The sequence below is a fragment of the Bemisia tabaci genome, chromosome 1, assembly GCF_918797505.1.
Source record: "Bemisia tabaci chromosome 1, PGI_BMITA_v3".
NCBI classification, from domain to species: domain Eukaryota; kingdom Metazoa; phylum Arthropoda; class Insecta; order Hemiptera; family Aleyrodidae; genus Bemisia; species Bemisia tabaci.
Window position 1 is genome coordinate 2,040,243 of NC_092793.1, and position 13,431 is coordinate 2,053,673.

Below are 13,431 nucleotides of genomic sequence, written 5' to 3' on the forward strand. Positions count from 1 at the left end.
CTTGAATGATCCGGATCATTGGATTTCAACGAGCTTGAATGATCCGGATCATTGGATTCCAACGAGCTTGAATGATCCTGATCATTGGATTCCAACGAGCTTGAATAATCCTGATCATTGAATTTCAACGAGCTTGAATGATCCTGATCGTTGAATCCCAACCAGCTTGAATGATCCTGATCGTTGCATTTCAACGAGCTTGAATGATCCTGATCGTTGAATCCAAACCAGCTTGAATGATCCTGATCGTTGAATTCCAATGAGTCAAGGTCTCGGTCTGATGAGAATCTGTTATAAAAAATTGTAAACAGTATAGAAGCAAAAGTACATGGGTATCCATTCTCACTGCTTTGCAGTTTTTCTTCAACAGAAAAATGAAGGGGGAAAAAAAGCATATGATGATAGAAAAAGTTAAAAAAACACAGGCTCACCAGAAGTTTCGTCCAAGTCCTCTTGAAGTAAGCTCATCCTCCGCCCTATTACAGTAATAGCGTGAATGTACCTTTAATAAAAGTAGTTTGAAGGTGAAAATTTTTGCTACAAACCATCTCCCCCACGCTGTCAAGAATGCAAACCACAAAACAGTCATGATGGGAGAGGCTCGTAGCTTTGCCGCCGAGTTGCAAAGCTGCCGCGGGGATACTTTCCATCAACAACTGAAAAATTTAACTAAAAAGAAACATATTAAATTAACAGCATAACCAGACAAATGTTGAATTGAAGAATGAACTGCGCGTTTAGAATTGCATGAGTGACATCGCTGTTACTCTGAGTTAAAAGAAAGAAAGCAGCAAAAATTACATACGGATACAAGGATATGTAATTGATTTTGTCTTTGAAATAATTAAATTACTTAGATTGTGCTTTGAATTGAAACAAGCCAATAGGTACTTACAATTTTGTGCTTGAGTGTTTGTTCAAATGAAGTGTCAACGATGGAGACCATATTATTGGAGTAAAAATGTATCTTCAGAACACAAAGCAGTGCATTTGATGGCTGGAGCACAACTCACAGGTATAAGGTAAGATCATACTGATAATTTGTTAAACGGTCTAGGGAAAAAACGAGAAAATTTAAAGCAACACAGAAGAAAAATCTGAGCGGCGACACGCTAATGATACGCAGGCAGTAAGACTAATCGTAGTCCTAGACTGATCAGATCAGACCAACGCGAGCCCCGCGAGCCCTCGGCCGCGTAGGTTTGGGGTGGAATTTCCAAATCTTCCCTTGCTCAACGGCATCTTCCTTTGTTTTCCTCACGCAGCAAACTGCAGAGTGGCCAGTGGCGGGAGGCGGGGAAGTAACGGCGTTGCCACATTGCTTAAATATTCTTCCATCCTCCTGTCTTAAGGGTTGCTACGATTACGTCACTTTCTTGTCTCTATTTTTTATATTATCATGTAAGGCTCATTTTTTTTATTGTCATAAGACTAACGAATTTACCGGAAAAGCTAGTGTGAGGGAAACCCTTCTTTTCTCGATAATTAAAATCCTCTGCTCTGTAATTTCTCTTCTATACTGCTTTGAATTCTATCTCTTGTTATTTCCCTAGACTGTTTAACAAGTTATAAGTATGAACTTACCTTATACTTGTGAGTCGTGTTCCAGCCATCAAATGCACTGCTTTGTGTTCCGAAGACACAATTTTATTCCGATAAAATTTTCTCCATTGATGACACTTCATTAGAACGAACACTCGAGCACAAAATTGTAAGTACGTTCGGCCTTGTTTCAATTCAAAGCACAATCTAAGGTAATTTAATTATTTCAAAGACAAAATCAATTACATATCCTTGTATCCCAATGTAATTTTTGCTGCTTTCTTTCTTTAAAATCAAAGTAACGGCGACATTGCTCGTGTAATTCTAAACGCGCGGTTCATTCTTCAATTCAATATTTTTCTGGTTATGCTGTTAATTTAACATGTTTCCTTTTAGTTAACTTTTTCAGTAGTCAATGAGAAGTATCCCCGCAGCACTGCCGTGCTAAGGAAGAACGCCGTATGAATATTTGAGAGTTGCCAAATTTCCCTTGATAAAACATGTATTTTTGAAAACATTCTTGTATATTTTTCCTTGAAAAGTTCAGATATTTTGGATTAAATTAAGTACAAAATTATCTGAAAATTTCAGAAAGTAACATCCGCAATTTCCCAGTAAATTTGGTTTTTATTGGAGGAAATTTGGCAACGTCTGAAGGCTCATACGCCGTTCTTCCTTGGCACGGCAGAGCCAGAGCAGAGCAGCTTTACAACTCGGCGGCAAAGCTACGAGCCTCTCCCATCATGACTGTTTTGTGGTTTGAATTCTTGACAGCGTGGGGGAGATGGTTTGTAGCAAAAATTTTCACCTTCAAACTACTTTTATTAAAGGTACATTCACGCTATTACTGTAATAGGGCGGAGGATGAGCTTACTTCAAAAGGAATTGGATTAAACTTCTGGTGAGCCTGTGTTTTTTTAACTTTTTCTATCATCATATGTTTTTTTTTTTTTTTTTTTTTTTTTTTTCCCCCTTTCATTTTTCTGGTGAAGAAAAACTGCAAAGTGAGTATGGATACCCACGTACTTTTGCTTCTATACTTTTTACAATTTCTTTATGATAGATTCTCATCAGACCGATACTTGAATATCCGAATCTGCTGATCATATCATCCATATCATTCTGGTGGCTTATTCAACTTCAATAATCTTGATCGTTGATTTAATAAGCTTGAATGAGCCAGCATGTTGGGTCGTTCAATTTCAATGCTCTCGATGATTCAGTTACGATAAGCCTGATCATTGGCCCAATGAGTTTGAATAAGCTGATAAATTGAATCATTCAAATTGAATGATCCTGATTATACAAGTTGAACGATCCAACGAGTTAGTGCATCCATGTTGAATGATCGAATGAGCCAGCGCATTCAAGCACATTGGGTGAATGACCCGATGCACATTCAAGTTGAACGATCCAATGAGCCAGCGCACTCAAGCTCATTCGGGATCATTCAAGCTCATTGAAGAATCATTCAAACTCATTCAGGATCATTGAAAATTGAATGATCCTGAATGAGCTGGAACGATCCATTTTTTCTCGGGTGGGAATAACTCCACTTGTTGTGTGAGGATTAAAATTTCCCTCTCTTCTCCGACGTATAACAATCGGATGAGTTTTACATGGATATACAAAGGCGGAAAGGAGCACTTGTCCGAAAAAATATTGATGTCAGGAACAGATAGGAAACTTGAATAAGCATGCGATAAATGGCTCTTGTGTAATTTTGGCAGCTGAATCCGAAAATCACCGTATTTTTTCTCCTGTCATTCAGTCTGCATAAACTGCTACGTGCGAAGCACGTAAGGGTCGCTAGTATGAAATATATATAAAGAGTGTATTTATATAAAATATGTATAACTGAAGTATAACGGTTATATAAAACATTTTTACAAATAACTTTTATGTAAACTAATTATAAAGGTTATTCGCGCAATTTATAAAATTATTTGATTAATAACGGTTATATGACGGCGGTTTCCTTTGAACATCCCGTTACTTAACCGTTATATGAGTGGTATACTTTCGTTAAAATTTTTTTTCTATAAATCTGCTACTAGGGTGGTGGTATGACATACAGATATACTATTGTCTATGTTAGGTAGGTATCTATTATGTGGTTCTCTTCATCAGTATGCTTGTATAAATTTGAATTTTCTCTGGATAGATGTTCGTCAAATCTTGTTCTTACTGAACGTTCAGTTTCCCCTACATGAATAGCTGGGCTATACCTACAACTAATTTTGTATACACTGCTCGATCCATTCTATCCGGACCATGTCGTTTATTACTTTCGATTGCATAACCTTACAATTGGCACTTGTTCGGAATCCTGTGGTGCATAGCCGAATAATTTTTTAAAAATGTTCCCAATCTCATCATTACTATATATCCTCCCCCTTTCTCTTGTCCATTTTCGAACGGTAGGTACTGTTTAAATATACTAACCCATCATATTTTGATCTTTCATGCTCCTCTTTCTAGACTTTCGGTGTGAACTTATTTGTCAAGAACATTAACATGCCCGAGTCTTCAACTACATTCCTAATATACGACTCCACGGGTTTTGATTTGTACTCTAAGTACCTCAATAGTTATGTAAGTATCCTTTACTTATCACAATTATATCCCTATAGTTACCACGAAATGCATGTAAAAGTATCATCGGTGTTCCTTTCAAACATTAAGTATGTTGACGATGAAAATTCCTAGCCACGTCACGTAGGTATCATTGGGTTTGCGACGTTGCAGACTTCCAATCGTGTTTTATTTTTTGATGGAAAACAGCACAATGGCAAATCTTAAGAACTGTCGTAAATTGTCTTCCTTGATGCGGAGATAATTCTGTGGAAACTTTGAAAGGATGATGATGATTTTTTCTCTGTTAGGAAATAAAATAGGAGCGGAGACTTTAAAACACCGCAAACGAAATTCGAAGTTTGGGAGTCTTACCGTCGATACGAGAAATAATAAAGAAAAACATAATAATGACACTAGGGGGTAGGTACGCCCCCTGGCCGCTACGCGGCCCAATCCCCTGAAGGCGCTCCGCGCCATCAATGCCTCCTATCAATATTGGTTCTATTTTTCCCCTAAAAAATTACGATATGAGGTAGGTATACTTTACTTTCAGAATGAAATGATTTTTGTTATTGATGAATGAAGAAAAAACATTGTTTTTGAAGTCAAAAGGACGCGTTTTGCGATGACTGATTAATGAAACATTGCAGTAAAACAACGAATAATGAAAATCAGGTTATAACTAAGTAGCTGAGGAGTCAGGAATCGAACCCACAACTTGAGACATGGGTGCGGGTACCTACTCTCGATGTCGGCCACGACTCGGAATGGATTTTTTTGATGATTTGATGACGTAGGTCGGTACAGCGACGTTTTTATCCTGTCGATTTTCTTGGAAATGGTGTAATTTAAGGAAAAAAGTCAATCTATAAAAAGTGCTTGAAATTATATAATGAGTTGATTTAAGTAAAAATATCGGACATTATGGTCCGTTTTTCATATTTCGAATTCCGGATTTCGCTGGCCAGGTTGTGACGACCTATACGTCACAGGGTAAACAAGCCTCAAGATACAAACGCCTCCTCTTTTTTCTCTATGATCTGGAAGTGATTAAGGCGAATCTTGTGTTGATAAGTAGAGCTGATGCGCAGGCAGAGACAATGCGCAGGCTACTCAGCCACTGCGCAGCCTCCTCGGCCACTCCGCAACCTTATTCTGCGCATAGCGGTAGCAGGCGCGGAGCATTCTGTAAAGTCACTCACTTTTATAACGTGATTTTAAAAAAACCAGGGTCCTATTTCCAAAATCTGATTAAAGTGGGCTCATCTAGAGCCAATCACCTGTCGATTTACGCAAAAATCATGGAAATCGGCCCGGTAGAACGCTCAAACGAACTATGACAAAAAATATAAATTTACATTGTTTACATGGGAAAATTCGCAACTTTACCACGTAATATAAAAAAAACCTGGGTCATATTCTCAAAATCTTAATAGAGTTAGGCTTATTTAGAGACAATTCGACGGTGAAACTACCAAACCACGTATCTCGTTTGCGGTGTTTAAAAATTTACGATCACATTTTACTTTTTTTGAAGTAGACCAAATCAATATCATTCCTTGAAATTTTCACAGAATTTTCTCTGCACTAAGAGGAAAAATCACAGAAATTTTCAAAACTGGACGTTAAGTAGTTTTTCATTTAAAAAATAAAATATGGCAGGAAGTCTGCGACGTCGCAAACCGAGATACGTGGTTTGGAAGTTTCACCGTCGAATTGCCCGTCGATAGCCGCAGAAATCATGAAAATCGGCTCTTTAGAACGCTGGAACTAAGCGTTACCAGTTATGCAAAATTAGGAGGTCTCGGAGCTTATATAGTAAGTATAGATAGATATAGATAAAAACAATACAATACGACGCTAGACACGCTTATTTGAAGGTACTCATCTGTCATCACGTTGGCAATTGATGGATGCCAGAGGGAGCCGGGGAAACGCGTCCGCCGGTAAAAAAATTTCGCGTCAGTGAATTTTTAAATTTTTAAGTATTTTTTATTGATCATTTTCTGGTGCAGGTCTCAAAAATTTCATTGACTATGAGCATCTTGTATCTATAATTTGGATTACATCGTGTTTGTGCATGTAATATTGTGTGTACAAAAAATTGGAGAAGTATACACTCGTAATTGTTAGTGGAGTTGCAGATGTACAAAAAAGATTATTTGTCTGCAGTATTGTGAAAAAAGTATGTTTTATACATCAATCTCTTCGTCTTGATACGTAGAATCGGATTTTTGATGGTGTCAAGTTCAAAAATTAATCCGGCGCCCCCAATTCAAGATGACGCCCCTAAAGGGCGCCAGAGGGTTGACAAATTATCAGTTTTCCTACCGAGTCGACTAAGGTGTCGATTACGTAATTTTGATCGTATAATCCAAATTTTACTATTAAAAAATCCTCCAACCTAAGGGGGGGGGGGGGAATTCCCAGATAGCGGCCAAAATGGGTCCCTTGCCGGGATAATGGCCGTAGACGGCTTTATATACTGTATGACATATCCGCAAATAGGATTTCTGGGTCGGGCGAATTACGAAAATGAGATCGGACAGTGTTCTAGACCCGTTAGGGAGGCTAAGGGTGCCCTACAAAATGGCCGCCAGGGGGTCGAAAAATTTTGAATTTCCTTAATACCCCGAGTGGGATGTCTATTCGTAGGTAATTTTGGTCGTAGGGGTCAAATTTCACATCGAAACGGTCATCTAGCCGAAGGTTGGAGGGGGGTGGGGGCAAAATCCAATATGGCTGCCGAAATGGTCTTTATAGTGGAACATTGACCTTAAGTGGCTTCATATGCCGTATGAAATAGACGCCAATAGGTTGCTGGGTAGGAAGTTTCAAATATGAGATTAAAAATTGTTCTTCGCTCATCGGGGAGATGAAGGTGGGGAGGAGGGAGCCCTGTGGCCTTCTCATCTCCCCCAAGAAACTTAAAATTCTCCTTGAGAGGCTTCAAAATTCTGAATAAGTAATTAAAATAAATGGCAAAACAAACATGGGCAAGGAATGCTTCCCTGCTAAAAATGAGTGTAATGCTAGCATTACACTCGTGGGTGTATGGCTACCATAATGTGATTTTCACACAGAATTGCATTACGCTAGCATTACACTAGTTATACACTCTTGAGTGTATAGCTAGCATTATACTAGCTATACACTCACGAGTGTAATGCCAGCACTCCCACATAGCACAGAATCTTATGTCAATACTGATACATATTGTTGGATGTTGACATGATATCACCAACACTAATGCAGTATGATATTAAGATTGTCGGTTAAAAGGTATACCGCGTCAGCATGAATATAACACTAATACCTTCAATATATCAAACAACAGTATTGAGTCAATGCTGACGAGGTAAAAAAAAAATAACACGAAAAGAAATTAACACGAAAAAATGAAAAAAAAAATATAGGAAGAAAAAGAAGCCTAAGAAAACACGGTGTTAATCAAAGTTATGATGAAAGTCGAGCCGCGCACTGATGCTATGCATGCTGTAACAGCCTTGACAGGCGTGATTTTAACCCGAATTACCATCAGTTCCCTGTGGCTCAATGGCAGAGTACTGGGCTAGGAATTCCGCGGTTCGGGTTCAAATCCACCCGAGGGCGTCCGGGTATTTTACGCTACTAAACGTCGCAGGACATCAAGTAAGTGGTTTATAATATTCAATACTTGTATACTTGTGTAATTCATGTTTCAAATGTAATACATGTGTAGTACTATGAAAATGACGGTCATCGTCTGAGCTTTCATATCTACTTGACAGAGTGCGCTGAGTGTACAGACGTGTCAGTGTCAAGGTAGTAATGCATTCATATTGTCGGTGTCCTGCAGTGTTCTGATGACCTTGTCATAACCCTGATTTCCATATGACATCAACCTTTTCGGCCAATACTGTAACAATATTTTGACACCTCCAAATCAGTAACTAATAAATACTGGCATAGTCTTGATATAATATTAAATCAGGATACATCAGCATTATATAAATACTGACACTACTGACGTGTCAGTACTATTGTAGTATTATATCAATATTCTGTGCTATGTGGGTAGCTGCAAAAGGAGAAGGTTGTCGATGCCGCAAAATGCCACATCTGATCAATGAGGTTCCCAAAAGCGCACCTACTGTTGGATTACCTGGTGGATGGACGAGGCAAAATTATGGCCGGAACAAAATACTAAATGAATTAGAAGAAAACCCTTGGGGTAAAGGTTACAAAATCGTGAATAGCAAGATGGGACCAAGGAATCCAGCTGACGAATTAAGTACTGAAGAAAAACTTGAGGTAGTGAAAGAGCTCTTCCCGGAAAGACCATTGCCGTCCTTCGAAAAACCTGAAGTTGAGGATGAAATCCAACCTTTCACCAAAGGCGAGTTAGAAGAAGCACTGAGGACCACTAGAGATAAAAAAGCTCCAGGACCGGACGGACTCCCCCCGGAAGCGGTCAAAGCGTTTCTTGGTACTAACGTGGAAACGGGACTAGGAGTTTTCAACGAAGCCCTTACTTCGGGGTTTTTCCCGAAAATATGGAAGAAGGCTAACTTAATCCTACTACCAAAAGGAGTTAAAGGAAACAAAAAAACTTTCCGCCCAATCTGCTTAATAGATGTTATGGGAAAAATCCTGGAGAAACTAATTCTGCACAGACTCATAGCCGAGATTTTCATTTCAGAAAACCAGTTTGGTTTTGTGAAGGGGAAATCGACAGTAATGGCGATCAAGAAAGTAGTGGATTTTGCAAACAGAGCATGGGAAAGGGGACGTCCATCTGGGATCGTGATGCTTGACGTGAAGAACGCATTTAACACCGCACCGTGGGAAGGAATAATTGAAGCACTTAGGAAAAAAGGCGTATCAACTTATTTGCTCAGAATCCTCCAAGATTATTTCACGGAGCGTAATATCATAGTAGACGGAGAAGAAATCCAAACCTCGTGTGGAGTGCCCCAGGGTAGCTGTTTGTCGCCGTTCTTGTGGTTGGTCTACTATGATTTTGTGGTGGGGGGTGCCCTCCCGCAAAATAGTTTGTTGACCGCGTTTGCAGATGATGTCGCGGTCAGCGCCTGGGAAAAAACGATGTATGGACTTATCTGGAAATTACAGAGAGCAGTGGCTTACACCTTAAGAAGGATCTGGGAGCTCAGGCTGGAAACGGCGATAGAAAAAACGGAATTCTTAATTCTTAAGGCAAAGAAGGCAGATCGTAATGTAATGATAAAAGTGGACCATCTGGAAATCCAAGCTATGGAACATGGCAAATACCTCGGTGTATGGCTGTCGGCGGGCTTGCATTTCAGAGAACATCTCAAAAGAACATGCGAAAAAGTGAAAAGGGTTGCTGGAAACCTGACTAGGATCATGCCAAATAATGGAGGACCGTCTGCAAGGAAAAGGAAGATTATCGCTTCGGTGGCCATTTCCATATACTCTCGTATGCAGCTCCGGTTTGGGCGGACATTGTCAGGACGAAGGCTTAAGCTGGCTGGGTGAGGAAAACCTTCAGACCAATCAAGATCAAAGTGACAAGGGCCTACAGAACTGTGTCAGATGAGGCGCTAGACGTGCTAGCGAAAATCCCTCCCTTGGATTTACTTCTGCTCCAACATAAGACCAGATTTGACACGCAAGATCCGAAGATGGCTGAAGAAATGATGTATGATGCCTGGAAAGATAGATGGTACTCAAACACGGGGAAAGCTGAATGGACTCGAAAACTGATCCCGGATCTTGATTTGTGGATGAGGAGTGAGTTTGCAGAAGTAAACTTCGCGACAACTCAGTTGCTGACTGGCCATGGCTTTTTTGCGGCTTATCTACATCGCTTTAAGATCAAAGATTCTGATTAATGCACTCAATGTAGCCAACGTGATTCGGCGGAACACACGATGTACAACTGTGACAGATGGACTGCGGAAAGGCGGGAACTTGAGGGGGTTATTGGTCCCATCCCGCCCCCGGAAGAGCTAATGGGTGTGCTACTGGAGAGCAAAGGAAATTGGCTAGCATTTGAGCGATTCGCGACACGTGTTATGTCATGCAAACGTAAAGATGGACAATGAGATGGATAATGGATAACGGATGCCTCTAGTGGGCCAGAAACCCTCGGGTCTCTGACCCTGTTTACCGCAAGCTATCCAATTGGGGATATCGGGTTCGACGCACCCGCGGAGCTGAGTCATGTGTAGGCTGCCCCCTTCTGGGGCCGCATAAGATCGGGTGCCTCGAGGGCTGAGCGAGACGTAGCTGGTCTGCCCTCCCTGCCCTCCAGTTCTCGGCTCCAGAGCCCTGCTGTGGGGTTGTCGCAGGGTTTGGCGCAAGCTGGGCCTAGGCTCTCCTCCTACGCCCTTGACTCCGGGTACAATGATGGCTTCGGCAGATCGGTCCCGGGGGATGGGGGGACCCTCCCTTTAAGTGGGGGGGCCTGAGGGGCGCCGGCTAAACCGGGGCCGGGGTCGGGGACTGCCGTTCGAAGAGTGCCTTAGGGACGTCCGACGGGAGGATAGAGCGTCCGATGGGCCACACTTGCACGGGGTGTGGCCTGGAGGGGTCGTTTAGTGGGTACGGAACACAGCGGCGTGCTTCATCCCCACATAACCGGGTCTTCCCATCTCACAGCGGTCGGGTCGGTTAGGGGTCGCTTCGGCGGCTCTTCACCAACTGATGGTCGTTGCCGTCCCGGTATTCGGTGGGCCCTTTTCATGAGGGGCGTCTTGGCGACCCTCATGATGGGGGCACTGTAGCGAATTTTTCCCCTCATCACAAAAAAAAAAAAAAAAAAAAAAAAAAAAAAAAAAAAAAAATCACTAATTTGCAAGTCATGGACAGAAACGATTCAATTTATGTAACAAATTCAGTTCATTAGATTGATGTTGCGAGGACATGTACCTAAAGGTAATCCACAAGCCAATAACCTTTAGAGATACCTTAATCTTGTCAAGTAAGTAATTTAATATGATAATGAAAGAAACAGATGATGGATACTTACAAATGATTTTCACTGCCATGTGCTGAAGCTGAGGATGGTTCGGGCAGACATGGAAAAAGTCGTCGCAAAAAAAAACTCGAGCAGACGTAGTTTTAACACAAACTATTTTAGGGGGATTAGTTTTGATACAAACTATTTTAGGGGGTTTAGTTTTGATACAAACTATTTTAAACTAGAAAAACTGACATGAATTACGAGAAAACACCTGTCGCAGGACGAAACGAGAGCACACGTGAACGTACGTAAGTAAACAAACCCGGCACGGCTTCTCGCTGGACTACAGAAATCGGAACAAAGATGGCCGCCTGTTGCCCTTTCTGGTAGCTATTGTTCTATGGCTTGGGCCCAGAGAAAACGGGATTCCCACATTGAAGAGTACGGCGCCATCTGGTGGCCGTGACTAGTAAAGACTCATCACACAGTTATACACTCATTAGTGTAATGCTAGCATTACACTGGCACTGAACCAGTTATACGCTTAGCAGTATAAAGCTGAAAAAATTCTTGTTTCCGTATCGATGTCATTTGATGTCAATTTTTTTCTCATGAAATAATGCAATGATCGTTCGTGCATTACAGAGTGCTATTATAATTTAGATGAGGATTAAAGTTTAGTCCTATAGTGAGAAAAATTTCGCGTTTTATTGCCATGTGTATATGCACGCTGATAATTTCTAAATACATGGAATTTTATATTGTAAATTTTTTGTTCACAATGCCTTTTTTCCAATGAGAAAATAAAACAATAAAACACTTCTTTACTTCATATTTCTGCTAACAATTATATTTAAAGGAAAATGGTAGAATGTTGGTTTTACTGACAGTTTCTTTAATTTGAGGATTACCTATACAGGGTGTACCAAAAGTCCGTCCCACCACTGCTAACTTTTGAACGAATTGAGCTAAGGTAATGAAACTTTGGAAATGTTCCTATCTCAAAGGGGACCATCTTTTGGGGGGGGGGGGTCAAAATTTTGGTCCCCCCTCAGGGGGAGCGCGGGGGCCCCCCAACTTTTTTTTTTCAAATGGTAACCCCTATCTTGTGATACCTCATTCGAAAGAGCATAAAAAACTAAGAATTTCGGCGCAAACCGCAGATCAATATCTTAATTTTTGACCGAGTTACGATAGGTCAAAGGTCAAATTTGACCTATTTTCAAAAAATCATAACTCCGGTTCAAATTATCGTAAAGAAAAAAATAAAACGGGAAAATTTACCAAATTGTGTCCGCTTTTAAGTAAAAATTGCAGAAATCACTTCGTTTTAATTTTAAGGGGGGGCTCGGACCCCCAAATACGTCAATTCAAAGGTCATTCAATTTTCCCGCGAAATAAGCCAATTTCCCCTAGATTTGCCTCCACATCATCTCAGTAAGGTCAAAATCAGTTCAACATTACGTTGGCAAGTCCCCAAATTTCGGGAAAAGTTAAAAAAACGAAATTTAAACGGTCAAATTTAATCACCTTAAATTTCGTTTTTTTTAAAACTTTTCCCGAAAGGGGACTTGCCAACGTAATGTTGAACTGATTTTGACCTTACTGAGATGATGTGGAGGCAAATCTAGGGGAAATTGGCTTATTTCGCGGGAAAATTGAATGACCTTTGAATTGACGTATTTGGGGGTCCGAGCCCCCCCTTAAAATTAAAACGAAGTGATTTCTGCAATTTTTACTTAAAAGCGGACACAATTTGGTAAATTTTCCCGTTTTATTTTTTTCTTTACGATAATTTGAACCGGAGTTATGATTTTTTGAAAATAGGTCAAATTTGACCTTTGACCTATCGTAACTCGGTCAAAAATTAAGATATTGATCTGCGGTTTGCGCCGAAATTCTTAGTTTTTTATGCTCTTTCGAATGAGGTATCACAAGATAGGGGTTGCCATTTGAAAAAAAAAGTTGGGGGGCCCCCGCGCTCCCCCTGAGGGGGGACCAAAATTTTGACCCCCCCCCCCAAAAGATGGTCCCCTTTGCGATAGGAACATTTCCAAAGTTTCATTACCCTAGCTCAATTCGTTCAAAAGTTAGCAGGGGTGGGACGGACTTTTGGTACACCCTGTATATTCTTGTGAAGAAGTCATTTTTCTTCACATACTTGTACAATGAGCCTTTGGTTTTTTAGTTTTATTTTATGTCCATTTTTTAATGCCTCAGCATTCTCCTTTAGCAGTAACAGAAAAATAAAAAAAGGAATTTTAGTGAAAGCACTCATTTTTCCTGAAATTTCAGAATGAACTTAAATTTACAGGATTTGAAAAATACCTACATAATTGACTTCCTCAAGAAATCTAATCAGTGTCATTATCATTGACTTTCTC

The 13,431-nt window shown here is 40.4% G+C and overlaps 1 protein-coding gene across 1 annotated transcript in view; it reads left to right on the forward strand.

Annotated features, from left to right (window-relative positions):
• Positions 1-13,431, forward strand: part of LOC109037222 (intraflagellar transport protein 27 homolog) — a 61,371-nt gene that overhangs the window by 32,856 nt on the left and 15,084 nt on the right. Inside the window, exon 3 of the mRNA XM_019051784.2 lies at positions 4,024-4,137. Within this exon, the coding sequence (XP_018907329.1) occupies positions 4,024-4,137 (114 nt within the window). The remainder of the gene's footprint in view (positions 1-4,023; positions 4,138-13,431) is intronic.